Genomic DNA, 20,266 nt, shown 5'->3' on the forward strand with positions numbered 1-20,266 from the left:
TGGATGTGTGTGTGTGTTCTTGTGCGTACAATTGTGTGTGTGTGTGTGTGTATTCCCTTCTCCACACAGAAGGAAATAAGCTTGGTGGAGATCATGCTCAAAGCTTATCTAACTCGCCTTTACACAGAAGACCACCATGTGAACACACGTACGCACACACACATTCAAGCGCACACGTGCCCTCAACACAACCACATTACGTGAAATCCCCAGAACCCAATCTGTTTAACACTTTGAGGCCAGACTGAAGTAAAATCTGCTTAAGTGCTCCCAAGACGTTACATGAAGGATGGTGGCGAGATGAACAGATAAGGTGTTGCTCCAGGGGTCACGGATTGTCCAGCTTAACATCTCTGTACTCCAACAAACAATCTTGGTAATGCATTCTAGAAAGGAATCAAAAATGATATGAAACTACAGTTGAAGTTTGTATTTGATTAGCTAATCTTTATGTGATTATAATCATCTATTTCTATATTTATGTTATTATCAGTTGAACTTCAAAGTTTTAAAAAAATAAACCAAAGCTTCAAGTTTTACTACAATTATAGACAAAATTAATAATAGAGAAAATGTATTTTTTGTAATAATATAAAACATTCTATTAACATAGCACAGTATAGTGTAATTTCTTTACATTTTTTTGTATGAAAATGACAAAAAAAAACTTTTTTTTTCTTCCTCTGTTTAAATAAAGAACACAAAAACCAACTTGAACCTGTTAGCGGTCTATGTGGTGACCGACTAGCAGTTGCTGGTGAGAGATTTCTGTCACTGGACTTATCAGGTAAACTTAATTGTTGTGTACGGTAATCTTAACAGGGAGTCATGCGACCCATGTGGATACTTGGCAGCAGGAAGTTGTGCTAAGCTGATAAGGCCAGACTTGTCTATCTCAAACAAACGCAGAGAGATACATTTTTTAAAACCATCGTTTGGAGTCAAATTATGTTCTGTACTTTAGTATTTCTTTTGTGGTTTGTAACATTTGGTCACATTAATTCATTCACAACATGAAGGTGTGAATTAAGCAGGTGTTTGATTCATAGGGTTCGATCGCAGAAATCCCTTGTGCAAAACAAATGTAAAACCACTTTATAATATCTTCTGGTATAAGAGAAATTGTTGCAATGTTTTATAATTCTTTTGGTTTGATCCACAAGAGTGTTTTATTCATATTGAAATATCTATCAATTATTTTGTTATAGTATATAACTATATATTAGGGATGTGTAATGGCAAGATTATGGCGACATAACATGTATCATAGGTTCTGATACGATGTATTACGATAAATATTGCAATGCTGTAGGAGCGTGGATATATTTGTAGTATTGTGGAGTACTTGACTCTGGTGTTGCAGAATTAACAGACCACATGACTCTTGAAGTCCTAACTTCTTTCATTTTTTTTTTAAACCAAATTATGTCCAAACAATCAACATTTAAAGCTGCTTGAGTCCACTATATCCTCTCGTCCTCAGTCATCCCCGGGATCTTGCAGGATTTCATACTTCCTTTAGCTGCGGAGGTCATAATGACTCCAGAAGTTTAATTGTAACCCAAAAATGAACAAATTCTGTGAATATTTGAATTTGCATCGTAAAGATTTTTAAATAATAATTTTAAACTTACTTTATGGAATGAAAACCATTTATGAATTATGGTTAAAGGCAATTTGAAGCCAAAAAATGAACGTTTCAATTGTTTGATGAGTTATTTATTTTTTCGATAAAGTGCTGTCAAATATCAATAAAGTATTGTGGAAAAATATCACCATACTGATATTTGTTAACACCCCCTATATGCTTCAGGCACAATGATTTCTACTACCATACACAGGCCTGCGCTCTCATTGGTCAGAATGGTTGATTCTGAAAACCCCACTTGGCATAATTAATAAGTGGCTTAAACAGAAGACCCCTGCCTGTAATGACCTGTTGATTTAGCCAACAAGCAGAGTGGGGGGCATGCATCTCAATGTGTGTGTGAGTGTGTGTGGAAGGGGGGGTTCTTACCATGCTGCACAAATCCACACCAAGCACAATTAACAAGCATCTGGGAGGAGAAGTAATTAGTATTATCTGCTTATCACAGTCAACTCCGATCCCCAGGAAAATGGGTTAAAAACACACAATGACACACACACTCACACCCACACACACATTCCCTCCAGGCAAATGTGTAAGGGCTAATTACAAGCTCATTTGCAACTCAATGGCGATATCCTCTCAGACAGGTCTATCCCCTCCAATCACTCCCTCCCAGCGTCACCCATCATACTGTGATACAGGTTTACATCCAAGCCTGCATACAAACCACAAACCTGACAGGAAGTCCAGGGGGTAAGAGGGGGGAGCGTCAGCTGATTCAATTGACACAGGTGATACAAAGTAAACACACGCCTAAAGTTTGATTTATTCTGCTTGAAATTGTATTCTACAGTCGATCGATCATTTAGGGATTCGAACCAGGAACTTTTTTGTGTCGTCTGTACCCATTATAAACAATTTCCCGAAGGAGACCTCCTGAGGGTCAATAAAGTTCTACCTACCTACCCTTTCAAAATACTTCATATTTTTTGTACTGTTTGCTGGTGTATCTAAAAATGTAGCATGTAGTTTTGGAGACATGGAGATGACACACATATTTATTTTGTCTAGATGCTAAGTTGGCTTCAACTACAGCAACTAGGTAACCAAAGGTTCACTCACTATAGTCAACTATAAAACAGAGCACACACAGATACGTTATTGGACTATTGCAACAGTTTGTTTAATGTCTGAACAAGAAGGAGCTGTCTCGCCTGCAGTTGATACAGAACTCTGCAGGGAGAATTCTGACCCGCTGTAGTAGAAGAACTCACATTTCTCTGATCCTTAAATCTCTCTCTTCAAACTCTTCACTGGCTTCCAGTTTCTTTCACGATCAACTTTAAAATTCTGGTTCTTACTTTCAGATCTATTCATGGCCAGACTCCTCCTTACATCACTGATCTGATCCAGCCTTACACCCCAGCTCGGGCTCTGAAGTCTGTGGATCAGAATCTACTGATGGTTCCTGAACACGGTTCAGGACCAGAGGAGAGAAATCTTTCCAGGCTGTTGCTCATAAGCTTTGGAACGATCTTCCTCTCCCTCTGTGTTTGATGGATCTACTGACTCCTTCAAGAAACATTTTAAGGGATTTTTATTCGTGCAGTTTATTCGTTCATTGATTTTCTGGAACTCCTGTGTTTTTCTCTGTGTTATCTTGACCTTTAAAGTATATATTTTATTGAGTATTGTTTTGATTGTTTAACTGCTTTGTGACCCTGGTCTGGAAAAGCGCTCTTTAAATATAAATTACTTACTTACTTACTTACTTACACACAAGGACAATGTGTAATAACTGTGAACACAATCATTGCATTATATTGCAACAAAACACTACATATTATCTTTTAATTTATTTTATTTCCCTTTTTTCGCACTAAACCCCTTTTTTTTAACCTGCACTTTGACACTCGGTCACTGCTATAATTATTTTGTACATTGTGCGAAGACACTGATTCTGAGAACATGAAGGTTCAGATATTTAAAAAAAACAACTGCTATCAAACATTTATTTTATTCTGTGTTATTTTAAACTAATAATAAATAAAAGTTACATTTTTAATAATTTTTATATCTAGTCTATTTAAATTACATTCAGTAAGGTTCAGTAAGGAAAAAAAGAAGCATTTGTATTTGTAAGCCCACGTAATAAAGAAGAGTAATAAACATTTTCTCTTGTCTTTGATGACATTCTTCAAGTTGTTCCATCATATTCATATTTCATTTCATAGCTTATTAAACCGGACTTTAATATCCTGTACCTGTCTTTCAATTGAAATGGTTGAACGGTGACATGATGTTTAAAGGTTCTCTGTTTGGCTGATCAAAAGCTGTGATGTAATGCTAATGTTATCGGGAATTCTCAATGGAAAACAACCGCAGATCCTTGATCAGGTTACGTTCAAGTCTCTGGTTTATTTGTGTCCAGGTATTCTGAGTAAGTGTCCCGGATGGCCGGTCCGTGGAGATAATCAACCTGCTCAGACAGTGTCAATGTTCGGTGTTTGGGAGATCAGCTTACTCAAAGCTCACGGCAAGCGAGCAAATTCTAATTTAGGCTTTTAAAAAATAGCCCAGCAAGTCATTAATCAAACTGGATTATAGGTTTCCTTGTTAGCCGGCCGAGCTCTGGAGGCCGTAAGCCGACCGTCTGATGGAGGTGTAGAGGCGAGCCTTCGTGGAAGGATGACTTGCATCACGACACTAATCGTGGTTGTAAACGTCCACAAATAAAAGACGTCCTTGTAGCAGCCGACACCTGGGTTTGCCCCATGTTCTCCTCCTACCTCACTATGGAGGCAAGATGTCAGCTCAAGGTGGAATATTTCTAGGGGAGACACCGGAGTGTCTGACCCCCGTTCAAATATTTAGACAAAGATGTATCAACACCTTTCCTGGTCATCATGCTGTGGACCAGGTGTTGTTTAGGAATTGCTGTTGGGACTTATTCTTACCTAATACTATAATACTCATTAATTCCTGCTTTGGTGACTTACCTGCCTGATCCTCTCTGGAAAGTTCGGCCATGTTGGTTCATCCTGGCCCTCTGTGCTGCCGAAGCTACCCCGGATCACATCTTTTTAACGTCACCGAGACACATTCACACGTCTTTACTGAAGGAATGTCTCGTAATCATTTCAAACCAATAACCTCCTGTAAAAAAATAATATTTACTAGTTTAAAATAAGGTTATTGATTGACAGATAATGTTTATGTTTTTTTGGTTTTGGTGGCCATTTTCAAAATGAATGTCAACTAAGAAATGGAACAAAATGTAATATTTAATTATACATAAATATATATATATATATATATATATATATATGGCCTGAAGCAAAGTTAAAAAGATCTACATTTGTTTTCAGGACTGCGGCTCACCTTCACCCTGAGATAATACAAGGGTTAACAGCCGTTATATTTTAATAATATTTATTAATAATATAGTCATTTACATTTAAGTCTGAAATGTTGGTTGGCTACTAATAATATGAAATATAAACATACAATTGTTTCTGTAATAATATAACATGTGTTTTTTAACAATTTTCCAGTTTGCATTATAATTCATAATTTTTCATGGAGGTTAAGTAACATTTGTTTGTCAGATAACATTAGACATTTAGCCACATATTGTCATAAAACTCTAATAGAAATACATGATTAAGAAAGAAGATATGTATCATGTTATATGCGTTTTAAAAGAGTAATTCAGTGTAACTAAAGTTGCACGTGTCGCTCTATTGTCTTGACTTTATTAGTGCAATGTTATCGCAGTGACAGGTGGGATTGTTGAAAGTCCAGGGGTCATGTCAGAAGAGGGATAAAGAACGGGAGGGGGGGCTTATGTCGGGGTCTCAATGTGTGTTATCTATTACTAATTTGGCTGAAAACACATGGACATATGGACTAAAGTCTCGGCTCATTGTGACACTTGTCAAAATAGGTTAGTTTGAACCATGACTGCACAAATGAACACGAGGCTCATTAAAACAAGGGAAACAATCTCCACTCAGACATCAGGTCTTTTAGAGCAGCAGACTTTACCGTCATATGCCAGACCTTTCAAAGTATAGAGCTCAAGAAATCATGCCTTCAGAAAGAGCAATTAAAGAATTCTCAGCATGAGTTCATTGTATCCATGTTACATGTCAATAAAAGGGGAGTGAAATCTCAAACTGTCTCCATAGTGTCGAGCTTATATTGATTATTTTATTGTTATTAAACTGCTGGTGTTCTTTAATGCTTGGATCGATTTCTTCTCACAGCAACAAAAGATTATAATTCTATCACTACTACACTCGCATTCCTGACATTTAGTTATCAAACATGGTATAGTAATTTACAGGGCCCTTTTAAAGGATCAATCATGTTTTAATAAAGTACATTTATTCAAAAGACATTATTCCACTGACACAAACCGAAGTGGATTAATATTTAAATAAAACACCTTTTTGTTTTGAGCAGACTTTGTTGGTTTAGGATTAAGTAAAAACAATAAAAATGTAACACAACACGTAAAAACTTTGGAATGACAAAGTAAATTGGATTAAATGAAAGTAAGTAAGTGTTTAATTTAAAGAAATTCAAACAGGATGAATATTTTTTCATACATTTCAGAAATAGAATAAAGCCAGCACAAATCATTGTCCAAACTATTGGCTATTAAAGCATGAATGAATTTAGAGTGTCAACTGTTGCTGTACATTATGGAGCTTGTGTGGACGGGAAGAGTTAAACGTTTTATTATATTACTAATCAGAATTCTTTTCTCACAAATCTTTTTAATGCCATTGACAGTGAAGGGTTCCTCCAACTAGGAATTGGTTTTATTTAAAAACAAAAAAACAATCTTAAACATAAATAAAATGAAATTTCACTATTTACATAGAATTCCCGCATGAGTACCATAACCATACGTGGCACCATGTTGGATAAACTTAACTTGAACTGCATATTTTATTCTATTATGGGATGGATAAGACCTGTGCTCCCATTAGTGTGTGATCACTGACAGCTTTAGTAAAATCATCGTAAGAAATGTACATATTTTGGCACCGGCTCGGTTGCTATAATGTTATGAAAGTAATACATTTAATTTAATACTTTTAAAATAACTATATTCCCTCTAACTGAGATATTTTTCTTGTGTTTTACTCATTTATCATTGATCAGCTATAGCTGACATCTTTTTTTTTAAGTTGACAAAACTTTTCTCACATTCAGAGAATGATCAGACCCTCAGATGCATCCTCTGGCAAAAATATATTTGGTTTTATTTCATAAAGGCTTACTTTTTTTAATTTGTAAATTAAAAACAAAACAAGATAAACTTATAAAATATAACTATATACAACTATATATATATATATATATATATATATATATATATTTATAAAAATACATATCTATATATATATATATATATAAATATTGTTAACTTATTATTTATTTTAAAAAAGTACATTTTCCATAACCCCAACCGATTATTAAATTCTCCCGGTATTCCGATCATGTTTCTAAAATCCGTTCAGCAGTTGTGTTGTGCAAACATGGGGGTAATGGTATCATAGCTTTATCTGTTACCAAATGATAGCAACAAATGAGCCTTGTATTAGTGGATCGATAGAAGCAGAATTAATTTGCCAGTGTAAGTCAGTACGAGTGTGTGTGCGTCAGAACATATGCCTTCCAGCTCAACTTTGTTATGTGTGTGTGTGTGTGTGTGTGGGGGGGGGGGTGTGTGTGTGTGTGTGTGTGTGTGTGTGTGTGTGTGTGTGTGGCACGTGTGACTATATTCATTTGCGAGCGCACAGCATGACATGTCTGTATGATGACATGATGTTTTGACTGTTGTGTGTTTGTGTGTACACACTCAGGTATGTCATATTCCTTCGGTGAGATGGTGTGACAGCAGGGGAGGGAGGCTCAGAGGAGTCGGCTTGTGAGAAGGATTACCTATATCTGTTGGGCCTCCTTTTCTTCCCCTAAGGCAGTGTCACGTCTCATTACTTCTGTCCTCCAGCGCGGATAGTCTGGCTTTAGCGGGATACATTTAAAATGTGGGCAGCCCGGGTGTCCAAGAATACCAGGTTTAGACATGTGATGAACATGGACTCTCCTTGAGAAGCTTTTTTCAGTAAGCAGACAGGTAAACTTCTCCAAAGCTGGCATTGATGGCAGCTAAGCCGTCACTTGTTTAAGTGAAACGGATGCGTGCATGTAAGAAAGCAACATGATTAGCGTGTCGCTACAATCTGTTGTTATAATCGAGATCATGAACCGCCGAGAATAGCAACGAAAAGGTGATTAAAGACGGCAAGAGTTAAGAGAAAATATCAAAAATGTAAACATTTATGGATGGATGGATGGATGCTAGCTAGCAACCACAGCTAGATAGATGGATGGATGGAGGGAGGGAGGGAGGGAGGGAGGGATGGATGGATGGATGGATGGATGGATGGATGGATGGATGGATGGATGGATGGATGGATGGATGGATGGATGGATGGATGGATGGATGGATGCATGCTAGCTAGCAACCATAGCTAGATGGATGGATGGATGGATGGATGGATGGATGGATCCAGTCTGAAATCTCAGCAAACAAGAAGTTACAAGAGTGGAGTGCATAATGATGAAATAACGGCTTCGCTCCTCCTCCAGCCAGCTGTAATCACACCAGCTTTGTTTATATAACGAATCCATTGGAGGCGGAACCATCCAGGATTGATGACACACGGTGACGAACCTCGCTGGACATTTTCTAATGTAAATATTTCAAAGAAAGGAGAGTTTTCTACAAACAAACACATACTGATGATACAATAGAGTCCAACATCTATTTAAGACACACTTAAATCTACCTAGTGGCTCTTTAATGAAAACACTGGAAAAACATTGTTTTATAAAAGTAGTTTTTTAGGATTGAGCTTCTTTATTGACCTTGGTCCTGTGTTGCAATTTTGGTTGTTTGGAAAACTTTATTTTAAATAGATAGTTGCTCTTTCACATACTTCCTGATTATATTTGGATCTTCCGGGAAACACTTGACTAGTCTAATGTGTAAGATATTTGTAAACCTTCTAAGCCATTGAGCCTCGAGTCACTTTAAATCCCTCCATTCAAGAGGCTCCACGGGCGTAAACATCGTTCTCGCGCAGAGTAGCAAACACACAGGCGGACCCTGGACTCCCCAAAGTCTCAACACTTCAATTGTCTGAAATCTTTTTTGTGCCTTCTATTCCTTCTGTCAGCGCGGGTCATTAACCGGTTTATTCCCGACCTGCTCGCTGACCCACATGGTGGCCCGCATGTTGTAAAACACCTGTAAAACCGCTTGCTCTTGTTGCCATCACCTTTAACACCCGTGCCGCTCATCTCGATGATCCCCCCCCCCCCCCCGCCTTCCCCCTCATCCCGCCCTCCAGCTGGTCGCCTCCACGGTCAGGAAGCCGAGAGGAGGAACTCTCCTGGACCCGAGCGGGGACGGCTAATCTAGATGGCGGGAGGCCTCCCTCCTGCTAGCGTACACAAGAGAGGACAGTCCTAATTGCTTGTGGCGTAAAGCTCTCTGACCCAGATAAGCCTTCACTCCCAAAAGCTGTCGAGATAAAACCCACTTTACCTCACCAAAACTGCCTCACTTAGCCTCCCCCCCCTTACGTTTCTGCACCTTCTGCCACGTTATTAACCGCCTTGGCGGTCGGCGTCGGCGGAGGGGGTGAGAAAATGTCTGCTTTACCACGTCGTACGAACACATCTCTAAAGACATACATGACGACGACATAAGAGTTTTGAATCAAAGGCACAGGAGTCGAGTTAGCAAGAGGCCACGATGACCACACACGTCAATGAAAGTCACCCAGGACCTCGCGTGTAGCTGCTTCTCACGTGATGCCGATAATACCGGCTTAGCCACGAAATGCCACAGTGCCCCGGTGAGTCGCCAAGTGACGAACGTCGCAAGTGCTGCCCCCGACAGATGGTCCCGCTCACCTATCAACCATCGCTCGGACGGACGGAAGTGGAGTCACCTGACGCCTTTAAAAACGTTAAATATAAACAAACATTCATGGAAACGATCAGAGGTGTCCGTCGGCCGAGATGCTGTGGGGGGGCTCCACCGCAGATAACACAGATTTTAATTACTAAATAGGAGCTTTTAATTGGATGCCGGCCCGGCTCACCCGTAAGTCACCCATCACATGGTAGAGATGAAGGGATGCCTTTAAACCCTCAACTAGAGCCTTGTTACACCACAGGTCGATGTCATCTGTGTCAAGTGGGCGGTGAGTGATACGCCGGCTGATATCTTGTTGTTTTTCCAAGTCTCCTGGCTCAGTTCCCCGACTGTAACCAGTACTTCTGACTTCGAGGAGTGATCCCTGTAGTGCGGCTCGTTTTAGGAGAATTCTTTCAAAAATAGATCACTGTATGTCAATAAAAGATTCATTTTTGAAGCTCATTATAGAGTCGGGCGGACATTTTTGCTATGAATGAAAACTTGAAATTTAAAATATACTTTTTCTTTCCCATTTTCCTGTTTTATACTATATCATTATCATAGATAAAACATTAAGATAACTAAGTTATTAAGACGTTTTTATTTGTTCAGGCTTTTCCTTGATTTTCTTGAACTCCTGTTGTGTTATCAGTTTTATCTTGACCTTTAAAGTATATACTTTATTGAATATTGTTTTGATTGTTTAAGCGCTTTGTGACCCTGGTCTGGAAAAGCGCTATACAAATACAAATTACTTACTTACTTACTTCACTTCTCTAGAAGTTATTAATGGTGTAATGAAATGGAAAAATTCTTGTGTTTTTTGTTCAAACCAATTATATAATTTTAAAGTTTTTGGTGTCACGGATAAGATCTAAAAAATATGATACTGAAGTCATTAAGCAGCTTGTTGTGATTCCGACATGTGTTTTGATTGATAATTACAAAAGGTCAATTTCAAGTTAAGAGTAATTAGCATTAGTGCTAAGTTAGCATTAGCGTACACAAACTAGCTGACTGGCTGCAGCCATTGAACTGGACATCCAGTTTTGTTACTCAAAATGCCATTTCCGATTACAAATTAAATGTTTTATTTGGACATTATCATTGAACAAACAACAAATGAAGTCAACAAAAAAATAATAGCACACAGACCACAAACGTATCACTCCTACAGAAGTGTATTGTGTTTAGTCCATCATCAATTGTTGTTGATATGATGCTGTGAAGTTAAATTAAGACAAAACATTTTACTAATTTCAAACGATTTAAGTATAGTTGAAAACGTGAGTAAAGCATACTTCTGGAAATGTAAAAACAAATATAAAAAGAACCCTTCAAAGGTAAGTAATTATGAAACATGATTTAATACCAATAGTACCTTTCAGAATATTGAATTTTTGTTTTCCAGTGAGTGTGACAGTCAATGAATAAATAAATAAATAAATAAGGCATCAAACCAGAAGAGAAACTAATACAAGATGCAATATAGAGAATTTTAAACCATAATAGACCTATTTACTCTATTCAGTATATATTTACAAAACCATCTGCTGTCATAAATTATAGATAAACAGTATATATCTTTTAACATACTACTACTTTGTGTTTCCTGTAGTGTATTACTATTTAGTGTTCGATCACTGCTGACAGAACAAAGCAGTCTTTTCGTTTGTGTTTCATATTCTTATAAAATAAACTCTGTAAAGTCAGTTTACATGCTACATGTACACATGAAGTGGCCTCGACACTGGTGAGCAGTGAGCTCACAGGGATCTGAGTCAAAGAGTCACATCCACACATGAAGAAGCAGTTGGAGTTGAACTGTTGAATAAACACTGTCGCCCTCTAGTGGTCTTACGCTGGTAGTAATCAACACATCCCCATCCATACGATGGTCGAAGTAAAAGATTTAACTTCTATAAATCTTTAAATCTATGGTATGGATCATAAACGTCAAGAGCATCCATAACATTACGACTCGCATGTCTATTATTGCATAGATTCTTTTGTAGCGCTTGTTTACTTCCGTCTGTAGAGTTAGGAGTAGATAGCAACATGTAAAAAGGGGATTAAGCACAAAACAAGAACCACAGTTATGTCCTCTAACCTAACAAGTTAAAAAAAACACATTCAGTATAAACGATTTCACCAATTTTTCCATCACATTTGCAAAAAAAAAAAAGGATTTGTATCAGAATGTAAATAACTACTATGGGAAAAATAATAAATAGGTTAGACATTTCCAAAGGCTTCTTGATTTCATGGCCACATTTGATGTAGAAAAACTGATTATAAAAAAGTTTGCTTGACGTGGTTACAATTTTTTACCTTGGTAAAATATGGCAACATTATCTTTTGAGTTCTTTTTCTGGCATCATATAAATTCTATTACACAAGTATGTGCTAGATTTAGAAATATGATCCAGAAATGTAAGGTCTTCCTCAAGGGAGAATAACAATTTTAGTCATAGACGAATGAGTAAACGGTTTAATTTTTAGTGATCTGGGTCAAATGTCACGCAGATAACGAAATGATTAGAAACTCTAGAAACAAGTCTGGATCAGCATCGTCTGGTGGAGGAGGGGTACTTGACTTTCAGGCCTTCTTTGAAGCTGCGAAACAGAACTTTGTTGCGTTTGTTCTCCTCGTCCTTCCTGGCATGAAACTCCCCCTGGATCTTGAAGCCTCTGTGGACCACGAACGCCGAGCTCAGCATGGAGAACTTGTATCCGGCCACATGCAGCTCGCACGCCTGCAGCAGAGGGAGACATAGATGCACACAAGGTCAGAAGGTTCAGAGGAAAATGCAGAAGTTGAGATCAAGCAAAAGATGCATTTTATAGCCATATGCCAGGCCAACACCTTGCAGGTATTAAACTAAATGTGTTCACTAAAGACCTTCCCAGGTGCAAAACAAATAGACTCAAGGACTCATTCATTCCTCGGGCTATTAAATTGTACAATTCTTAGTTCGGGGGCAGGAGTGGAGTGAGAGTATCTGAATGTTCTGTTCCATGTTAATCTTTGTATCCTTTGTCTTTGTTATTTTTCTTTGATCTATGTTCTTAATCTTTATCTTTAGACTTAGATTGTGTAATTGTGTTCTTTCTCTTTATTTCTCTTTGTTTTTGTTCTTATTTTATTTAGATTTATTTTTTATGAAAAATTGCTGTATTTTCTGTGGCTATTGGAAAAAAACACTTTCCCGAAGGAGACCTCCTGAGGGATCAATAAAATTTTACCTTACCTTACAGGTTAGGATCAAAGTGGTGGCCCTTGATCGGAGGAGGAAATAAAGAGCCTTACCTGACTTATTCGATTGAATCCATATTGCTTGAAGCTCTCGTCATAAAGTGGCACGGTGCGGGGCCCGATGTAGAACGGCTCCCAAGGATCCACCCAGGTCAGGGTGTAGGCCACCTCCAGGCTCTCGGCTCCTCTGACGTGACTGTTGACCCACCGGGAGTAGTTGGTGGGCGCCTGGCAGCGTGGACACAGTTCTTCGTAGAAAGGCCTCACCTCTCCGACCTGGTAGAGTTGCACCAGCTCTGCCTTGCTCGAGGGCATCTTCCTGGCGTGTCGGATCTCAAAGGCGGGCAGAACGAACACCTCGTCGCTGTCGATCTCTCGCTTCATCATCAAGGTCAGGAACTGCTGGTGCAGGTCAGCGCTGGGCATCATGTCCATGTCGACGACCAGGACGTACGCCGACTCCGTGCCGCCTCTGGCGACGTTACGCAGAAGGTTGTTGGGGTACGAGACGTTCCCGCGGATGGCGTAGTTCTGGTGCTGCTCCCTGTGGCTCTCCAGTCTGGAGAAGACCGAAGAACAGTCCTCCAGGCCCGCGAAGTGCTCTCGGTCCTGGTCCGGGAAACTGGCCGTCTCGCCCGAGAGACAGACCAGGTGGAAGTCCACGAACGCCTGGATGCGCGGGCAGAAGAAGCTGAGGGCGTACACCAGGGCGGTGGCGAACTTGACATCCTGACCGTGAGCGAAGATGGCCACAGAGAGGGGGTTCTGCCATCGGTCCAGCAGAGAGTCCAGGTGGTACAGATTGTTGATGGTGGTGTGTGTCGCCAGGGCTAGGATGTTGGCCTCAGATCCCGGTTTGAGATTATTAGTGAAGTCACTTTTGATCAGGTTCTTGTACACCCGGTACTGGCCACTGCTGTCGAAGATCCCTCCAGTGGACAGCGAGTACCTCAGGCGCTCCTTGCGAGAGTTCTTCTCGGTCTGAGGGTTCTTCTTGGTCCCAGAGGCTCCGAACAGCTCGGAGTACCTGTAGCGCTGCTGCTTGCCATGCAGCGTGGACAGGAAGGACAGGTAGAGGAGCTGCAGCAGGGCTACGACCAGCAGGGCACCGAGCACCACTTTGAAAACCGAGCACTTCTTGGAGAGATGCATCCCCGAGCACGAGCGTCCACACACACGCTGGACCTTCTGAGCCTCTGTCCACTGGCCCCTCACGACCTCACCTGCAGACCATCGTCGAGCCGAACGTATTCCCCATGAAAACAATGAGTATTTCTAAAGGATTCAACGACATCCATGGAAGCCAGCGTCCTCTCTGGGGCGACAGCGGCGCACGTCATTACGTCATAACCGTAATGGAGGTATTAAAGGCGCCGTACTCGATTGCAACGACGATTTGGTAGCTATTATGTTGTTCTAGTAAAATATATCAAATGCGAGTCTGTGCTAACGCCATTAAAATCATGCATAGCAACAAATATACTAACTACTATAATTCACGAACTAGTTACATTGAAATACTCAAGCACTTTCACGACAGGTTCAACGGACGAGGTGGCCGAGTGGTTAAGGCGATGGACTGCTAATCCATTGTGCTCTGCACGCGTGGGTTCGAATCCCATCCTCGTCGACAAGAGTTTTGGAAGATATATTAACTCAAGAGCTTTTATTATTAGACTTTTTTTTTCCATAACCGGTAAGAAGTGTATATTTACCACTAGTGATACATTTGTGTACTGCATAAAGCAGCATCTAACTGGCACAAAGTACTTAAATCTCAATTAAGTGCATCATTTTATTTTTACATTTAACATTTATTCTGACCTCTGATGTACTGTGCATGTATATTTTTCTTAGTATTTTTTAAATGCATTTTTTTCATGTACTTTTAAAAATATCTTTGACCTGTAGCATTAGCTCTGATTCGTGTCATCTCTGGAGGGGCCTATGATTATCCTGATACCGATGAAATGATCACTGAGGTAAGTACTTTAAGGCTTTACGTGATTTATTTTTCTGTTACTCACATGATTCGTACAAGTAACAATTTGGCATCATTTTTTCCCTACAGCAAATAAATGAATAAAACAAAGTGGGTCCATTTTTCCCCAAGACTTTGGACTCATTTGATGTATTATATGATAAAAGAACCACTTCATTGTTAAGTAGAAATATATTAAAGTTGGCAGTGATATTTAATGGATTATTGATACTATAATTATACACCAATGACATATTTAACTACAGACTTCATTAGTATTTATATACATCGAAAATGGTTATGTCCATGTAATAAAAAAAGCATAAAATTACTGTGACTATTAAATCAAGAATTAAAGAATGACAACCAAACAAAGCTACTGTACACATATAAACAATAAGTCACTAGTGGAAGACAAGATAGCAATTTACAATTTATTTATTTTTTATATTGAGAAATGTAACCACTGCACAGGATAAATGACAAAGACAACATTGTGATTTTTCTTTTTATTATTCATCATAAACAAAAACAAGCATCCTTGTTTACACAGCTAAGAGCATGATTCTCAGGCCAGAAGGCATTGCCAAAGTTAAATAAAAACTCTTGCACAACATCTACCAAGATCATGTTTGAGAGGGCAATATCATATTTATATTAAATACCTTGTGAGCGCTCTGACACCCAATTTTATGTGGCACTTCAGATTTTGTCATCTGAATTTAGAAATGATTTCTGCAATTGTTAATTTTCGTGGCTTTCACAACCGATTAAGACTCAATGATGAAACAGATTTTCCACTTCCTGGTTTTTGAAACTTTATGAATAACTTCCACTTATAGGGGATTTCACAATTGATAGCAGTGACCTCTCCCACCCGATTCAGTCTAAACAATACAAGTGCCAGTACAAAAGATGCACACCAAAAGTCGAGCAGATATCAACTCTGTAAACTTTGATCTTCTATCCAACTGAGAAATCATAGGGTCAAATTCTGCTTGATGGAACTAAGACACCAACACTCCTGCACCACTTTTGGATCCACCTCCTTCACCGTTACTGGAAGAGGTTGCAGACTGGCCTTGTGTCTCCGATTCCCCTTCACCAATGAAGCGGATGTTGTAGCGTTCCCTGTACTCTCGCAGTTCTTGCCCTTTGTCTTGCATCTTCGTGTTGATAGTTTCTATTCCTTTTGTGGCCTGTGAAGAGAAAATCAAAACATCAACTATACGTTATATTTAAACACCCTCTTGCCATTCAATATTTTACACCAAGATCTGACGACAAATCTTAACATTTAAGAGTGGCTGTTGTTTTATTCACATTACTTCAAAGTTCAGTACCTGTTCTTTATTCTTTTTCAAGACAGGCAAAACTTCGTTCACCGTCCTCTCCACCAACACACCTCCGACTAGATGAAAACATTTCCTTGAGGTATCGACATCCTTCAGAGTGTCAATAACTAAGCTGCAAGGAAAAGCAAGAAACATGTTATTGAGGAAGACTTATGGAAGTGTTGCATCTTCTTTCAATGGTTACCTGTATAAAAGGTAAAAGTCATGACATAAATAAATGAATAGATGACCTCGACTTTATATTTTCTTGCATATGATTCTCCACATTTAATCCCATTTTTTTTCGTATAACTTTACAAATACATGAACTGTATTCAAGCCACTCACGTGAGCTCGTTTATCTCCATCTCAAAATTGGCTGCTGTTGAGGCCAGACTGCGCTGTTCTTGACGCATCCTCTGAAATGTTCCTGCGACCTGTCACACACATATACAGCAAGCCTCGCTATCAAATTGTGAAAAAAAAACTCACAAAGAAACAAAATAAATCACAAATACGGTTATACCATTTTAGTAAAAGGAAGCTGCTGATAAAAATAGATACCACAACAGTTCAACTGCGTGAGTTATACATACAGCAACTCTTGTGAAAATCTACTAAACAATACAAATGTATATCAAATACGCAACTAATTTATAGTTTTTGAACATATTGTTATTTTCATGCGCAGCGTTTTTACGATGAGAAAGCGAAATGTTAGCGACACATGCTAGCGTTAGCATTGGTTGCTTCAGTTTTCATCCGCTGCTTTTAGTACGAGTTAGAAAGCGACGCAATAACTTCAAAACGACTGTGACACTGCCCTCTGGGTCACTTGGATGTACGAATACCTGGTCAGCAGTGAGACCAGTCGGTTTTCCTACGGCATTGCTGCCAGGTTTGATGGCCGTGCTGCTACTGCTGGCTGACATTTTGGAAGGGTGTGCTCCTTCTTCTCCGCTGTGTAATATGAAACAGAAACACATACTGCCACCTAGTGTATATAAGTTGTATTGCAATTAGAAAAAAAACGTTTTATTTATGCATTTATGTCTACGGGGTTCTGACTAAATATGGATACATTTTTTTCTCCAAATGATTACTTTCGATGGGAATGTTGATTGGTAAAGCTTTATTAAATATAGGCAGTGATGTAGTAAAACCTTTCACACTGGGTGGTGTTGTGTTCCGCGACAGTTCTCGATACTCCAGAAAAAAAGAACAGAAGAAGAAACAAGCGGTATTGACAACAGCAAAACTTATTGTCTTCGATAAAACGAAACGAACCTGGACCCGGCAGAGGCGTCTATTCTGACGTTTGTATTTCATAGATGTTAACAGTAAGGTTTGGATTTAATACATGCAAGACTTTTGTTTTCTCAAGGATCTGGAGAACTAAAGTGCACAAAAGGCAAGTGTATTATTATTTGTTCTGGCTCTGTTAAATAAAAAAATCTCCAATTCAAATTTAAACCTTATTTTAAGTAGTTCCAAAAGGTGATTCTATTTTTTATCTTTCCATTTATTGGACCAAGTAGTTAAATGTTTAACTGACCTTGTAACTGTGTGGTTGATGATAAACCAGCTACTTTTGGTTGAAACAAAGCTTGTATACCTGCAAAATCTAACTGGAATTTTATCATGTGCAGGATGTCAACTTTCCATCACCCAGTCGCTGCCATCTGTCAAGTTACTGCAACCGCAGACAAAGAGTCCAACTTCTCCGCCTGTCAGGAGCTCATCGAACAAGCCAGACTACAAGGGTCCAGCATGGTGTTCCTTCCTGAGGGCTTTGACTACATAGGATCCAGTCGGGAGGAGACCCTGGCACTGTCCGAGAGCCTGTCAGGAGAAACTTTGTCACGCTATTCTGAGTTGGCAAAGTGAGTTCACCTCTCTGTGTTTTTAAAATGTATATAAACACTATTCAAAAATCTGGTATTCACTCATTTTGCTTACAGGTTCATCCACTCCCCTGTGGGTGCTCATTACAAAACAAAATAGCCCCAGTTTTTTACCCACTTAGGAGACCCAATAATCAATCACAATAAACTGCATCACTGTGTAATTGATGGTATTATTTGGGAAAATAGTTTTTCATAATAATAATATTATAATCATTATTATTTATTGTAATAACATTTCCAATGTAATGTTTTGTTTAAAATAATCTCACAGACCCTTTTAATAAAGTGGTTTCTATTTCAGAAAGCTGGAGATCTGGCTGTCTCTTGGGGGATTTCATGAGAGAGGACATGACTGGGAGTCTGACAGAAGAATCTACAACAGTCACATAATAATTAACGACAAGGGTCAGTACTGATTCTCAATTGGATCCCAACATTTCAAGCAAAAACAGGCAAATGATTTGATGAACTGTTAACAACACACTTGAACTTAGGCTCTGTATTTGCAGGTGAGATTGTATCAGTGTACAGAAAGGCCCACTTGTTTGACGTGGAGCTCCCAGAAAAAGGCGTCTCTCTTAAAGAGAGCGCCTTTACTATTCCAGGGCCGTCACTCATGCCTCCCGTCCAGACTCCCATCGGCAAGGTTCGGTTCTGTCATGCAGCTATCGTATCATTTGTGGTGTTTTCAAATGAAATAATGTGTTTCATTATGGACCCCCCAGGTGGGTTTGGGCATCTGCTATGATGTCAGGTTCCCAGAGTTGTCTTGTGCTCTGCAGAGAAAAGGTGCAGAGATTCTGACGTTCCCATCAGCATTCACCGTGGCAACAGGAGCAGCTCACTGGGAGGTGGGTGGATGAACCAAGAGGAAAAACATGGGACCCTTAGATGTTTTTGTTGAATTTTATATAAATATAAATTAAATATTAATATTTTAAGGCCCTTATAAGAATGAAAGGATGTCCCTTCATGTGTGTTTACATTCTCAAATGTATATATATCTTCTCAAATTTGAATCTGCAAAAGAAAAATGTTTTTTGATTCTTAAAGCCAATGCATTTAAATCAATGATAGCCATTAGTAATATTACACAAGCATGTTACAAAAGTTATCAACCATTTGCTGCATCAGTTTCTGTCACATCAACAGTCATTGTTGCCGCTGTAACTAAGCCATATAAATATATAAATGATCAAACCAGAAATCTGATTGATGAGATGGGTAAATACATCCATTTTTACACAGCAATTAACGGAAGAACTTCGGTTCTGCCCAAACATGGTAAACCTAAAGCTTTTATCAGTGTATGCAGGTGAAATGTACTGTAAACTATTGTTTGCATACACATTCTTATTCGGGCAGGCTTTTCCCTGATTTTCTGGGATACCTGTGTTTTTCCCGGTGTGGTCTTGATCTTTTTAGTATACATTTTTTGAGTATTTTTTTTTATTGTTTAAGCGCTTTGTGACCCTGGTCTAAAAAAAGCGATCTATAAATATAAATTACTTACTTACCTACTTACATGAACAGATTTGAGTGAGCTAAGTTTGGACTGACAGATTTTGCCTTTTTTTTTTAGGTGTTACTGCGAGCGCGGGCCATAGAGGCTCAGTGCTTTGTCCTGGCAGCAGCACAGGTCGGTGCACACCACCAGAAACGATCCTCTTATGGTCACGCCCTGGCAGTTGACCCTTGGGGTGAGGTGATCGCCGACTGTGGAGGAGAGAAACCCGGTTTGAGGCTTGTGGAGATCAACTTGGACAAACTGAATAATACCAGGAGAAACATGCCGACCCAGTTGCACCGCAGAGACTTGGACTTTTACACTGGCTTGGAGAGAAGCTCATCCTAGAGCAACTTCCTTTTCTTTATTTTATAGTAACTATATGAAGCATTTCAGTGATGTAGTATTCATCTAAAAATATACTTAAATGCAATTATCTCGTGTAGGCAATAGATGGTGCTGTCCAGCGTTAAATTTGCACAATTAGCTCCTAACTGTAACACCAATCACTTTTTGAAATACATGTATTTTTTAACGGTTTATGGCATTATGAATAAAAAAAAACATAACTGCACAACCAGTTCTGTATATTAAATATGTCTGAATGTTTTAATTCTGTATGAACTGTTAAAAAGGTGTTGGATAACAGACATGAGAATGTAGATTCAATCTCTCTCTTTGTTTT

At 39.0% G+C, this 20,266-nt stretch overlaps 3 protein-coding genes and 1 non-coding gene across 4 annotated transcripts; 2 read left to right on the forward strand and 2 right to left on the reverse strand.

Annotated features, from left to right (window-relative positions):
- Positions 1 to 10,670: 10,670 nt before the first annotated feature.
- On the reverse strand, positions 10,671 to 14,317 carry b4gat1 (beta-1,4-glucuronyltransferase 1). The gene is made up of 2 exons (XM_087789577.1): positions 12,907 to 14,317; positions 10,671 to 12,352 (listed from the first exon to the last, which is right to left on the reverse strand). Exons 1-2 carry the CDS (start codon positions 14,002 to 14,004, stop codon positions 12,161 to 12,163), a joined length of 1,290 nt encoding a protein of 429 aa, XP_087645703.1. The 5' UTR covers positions 14,005 to 14,317; the 3' UTR covers positions 10,671 to 12,160.
- Positions 14,318 to 14,400: 83 nt separating this feature from the next.
- Positions 14,401 to 14,482, forward strand: trnas-gcu (transfer RNA serine (anticodon GCU)). The gene has a single exon. It is a non-coding gene; the product is annotated as a tRNA-Ser (tRNA).
- An 845-nt stretch (positions 14,483 to 15,327) lies between these two features.
- Positions 15,328 to 17,124, reverse strand: pfdn2 (prefoldin subunit 2). The gene is made up of 4 exons (XM_087788183.1): positions 17,019 to 17,124; positions 16,516 to 16,604; positions 16,177 to 16,300; positions 15,328 to 16,032 (listed from the first exon to the last, which is right to left on the reverse strand). The coding sequence occupies exons 1-4, from the start codon at positions 17,097 to 17,099 to the stop codon at positions 15,841 to 15,843; spliced, it is 486 nt and encodes a 161-aa protein (XP_087644309.1). The 5' UTR covers positions 17,100 to 17,124; the 3' UTR covers positions 15,328 to 15,840.
- A 294-nt stretch (positions 17,125 to 17,418) lies between these two features.
- Positions 17,419 to 20,158, forward strand: nit1 (nitrilase 1). Its single transcript, XM_087788185.1, has 6 exons — positions 17,419 to 17,578; positions 17,817 to 18,050; positions 18,376 to 18,479; positions 18,584 to 18,720; positions 18,800 to 18,925; positions 19,657 to 20,158. The coding sequence occupies exons 1-6, from the start codon at positions 17,499 to 17,501 to the stop codon at positions 19,927 to 19,929; spliced, it is 954 nt and encodes a 317-aa protein (XP_087644311.1). The 5' UTR covers positions 17,419 to 17,498; the 3' UTR covers positions 19,930 to 20,158.
- The last annotated feature ends 108 nt before the right edge of the window (positions 20,159 to 20,266 follow it).

The sequence above is a fragment of the Callionymus lyra genome, chromosome 4 (genome assembly GCF_982586985.1).
Source record: "Callionymus lyra chromosome 4, fCalLyr1.hap1.1, whole genome shotgun sequence".
Taxonomy (NCBI): domain Eukaryota; kingdom Metazoa; phylum Chordata; class Actinopteri; order Syngnathiformes; family Callionymidae; genus Callionymus; species Callionymus lyra.

What these genes read in the sequence shown, in the direction of transcription:
- nit1 (XM_087788185.1), top strand. Translation starts at nt 17,499, where the DNA reads ATGTTAACAGTAAGGTTTGGATTTAATACATGCAAGACTTTTGTTTTC. An exon ending in CATAATAATTAACGACAAGG is followed by an intron (nt 18,480 to 18,583) that starts GTCAGTACTGAT and finishes CTGTATTTGCAG; the next exon opens with GTGAGATTGTATCAGTGTAC. An exon ending in CAGGAGCAGCTCACTGGGAG is followed by an intron (nt 18,926 to 19,656) that starts GTGGGTGGATGA and finishes TTTTTTTTTTAG; the next exon opens with GTGTTACTGCGAGCGCGGGC.
- pfdn2 (XM_087788183.1), bottom strand. Translation starts at nt 17,099, where the DNA reads ATGTCAGCCAGCAGTAGCAGCACGGCCATCAAACCTGGCAGCAATGCC. An exon ending in ATGGAGATAAACGAGCTCAC is followed by an intron (nt 16,301 to 16,515) that starts GTGAGTGGCTTG and finishes TTTTCCTTGCAG; the next exon opens with CTTAGTTATTGACACTCTGA. An exon ending in TGAAAAAGAATAAAGAACAG is followed by an intron (nt 16,033 to 16,176) that starts GTACTGAACTTT and finishes TTCTCTTCACAG; the next exon opens with GCCACAAAAGGAATAGAAAC.
- b4gat1 (XM_087789577.1), bottom strand. Translation starts at nt 14,004, where the DNA reads ATGCATCTCTCCAAGAAGTGCTCGGTTTTCAAAGTGGTGCTCGGTGCC. An exon ending in GATTCAATCGAATAAGTCAG is followed by an intron (nt 12,353 to 12,906) that starts GTAAGGCTCTTT and finishes CCTCTGCTGCAG; the next exon opens with GCGTGCGAGCTGCATGTGGC.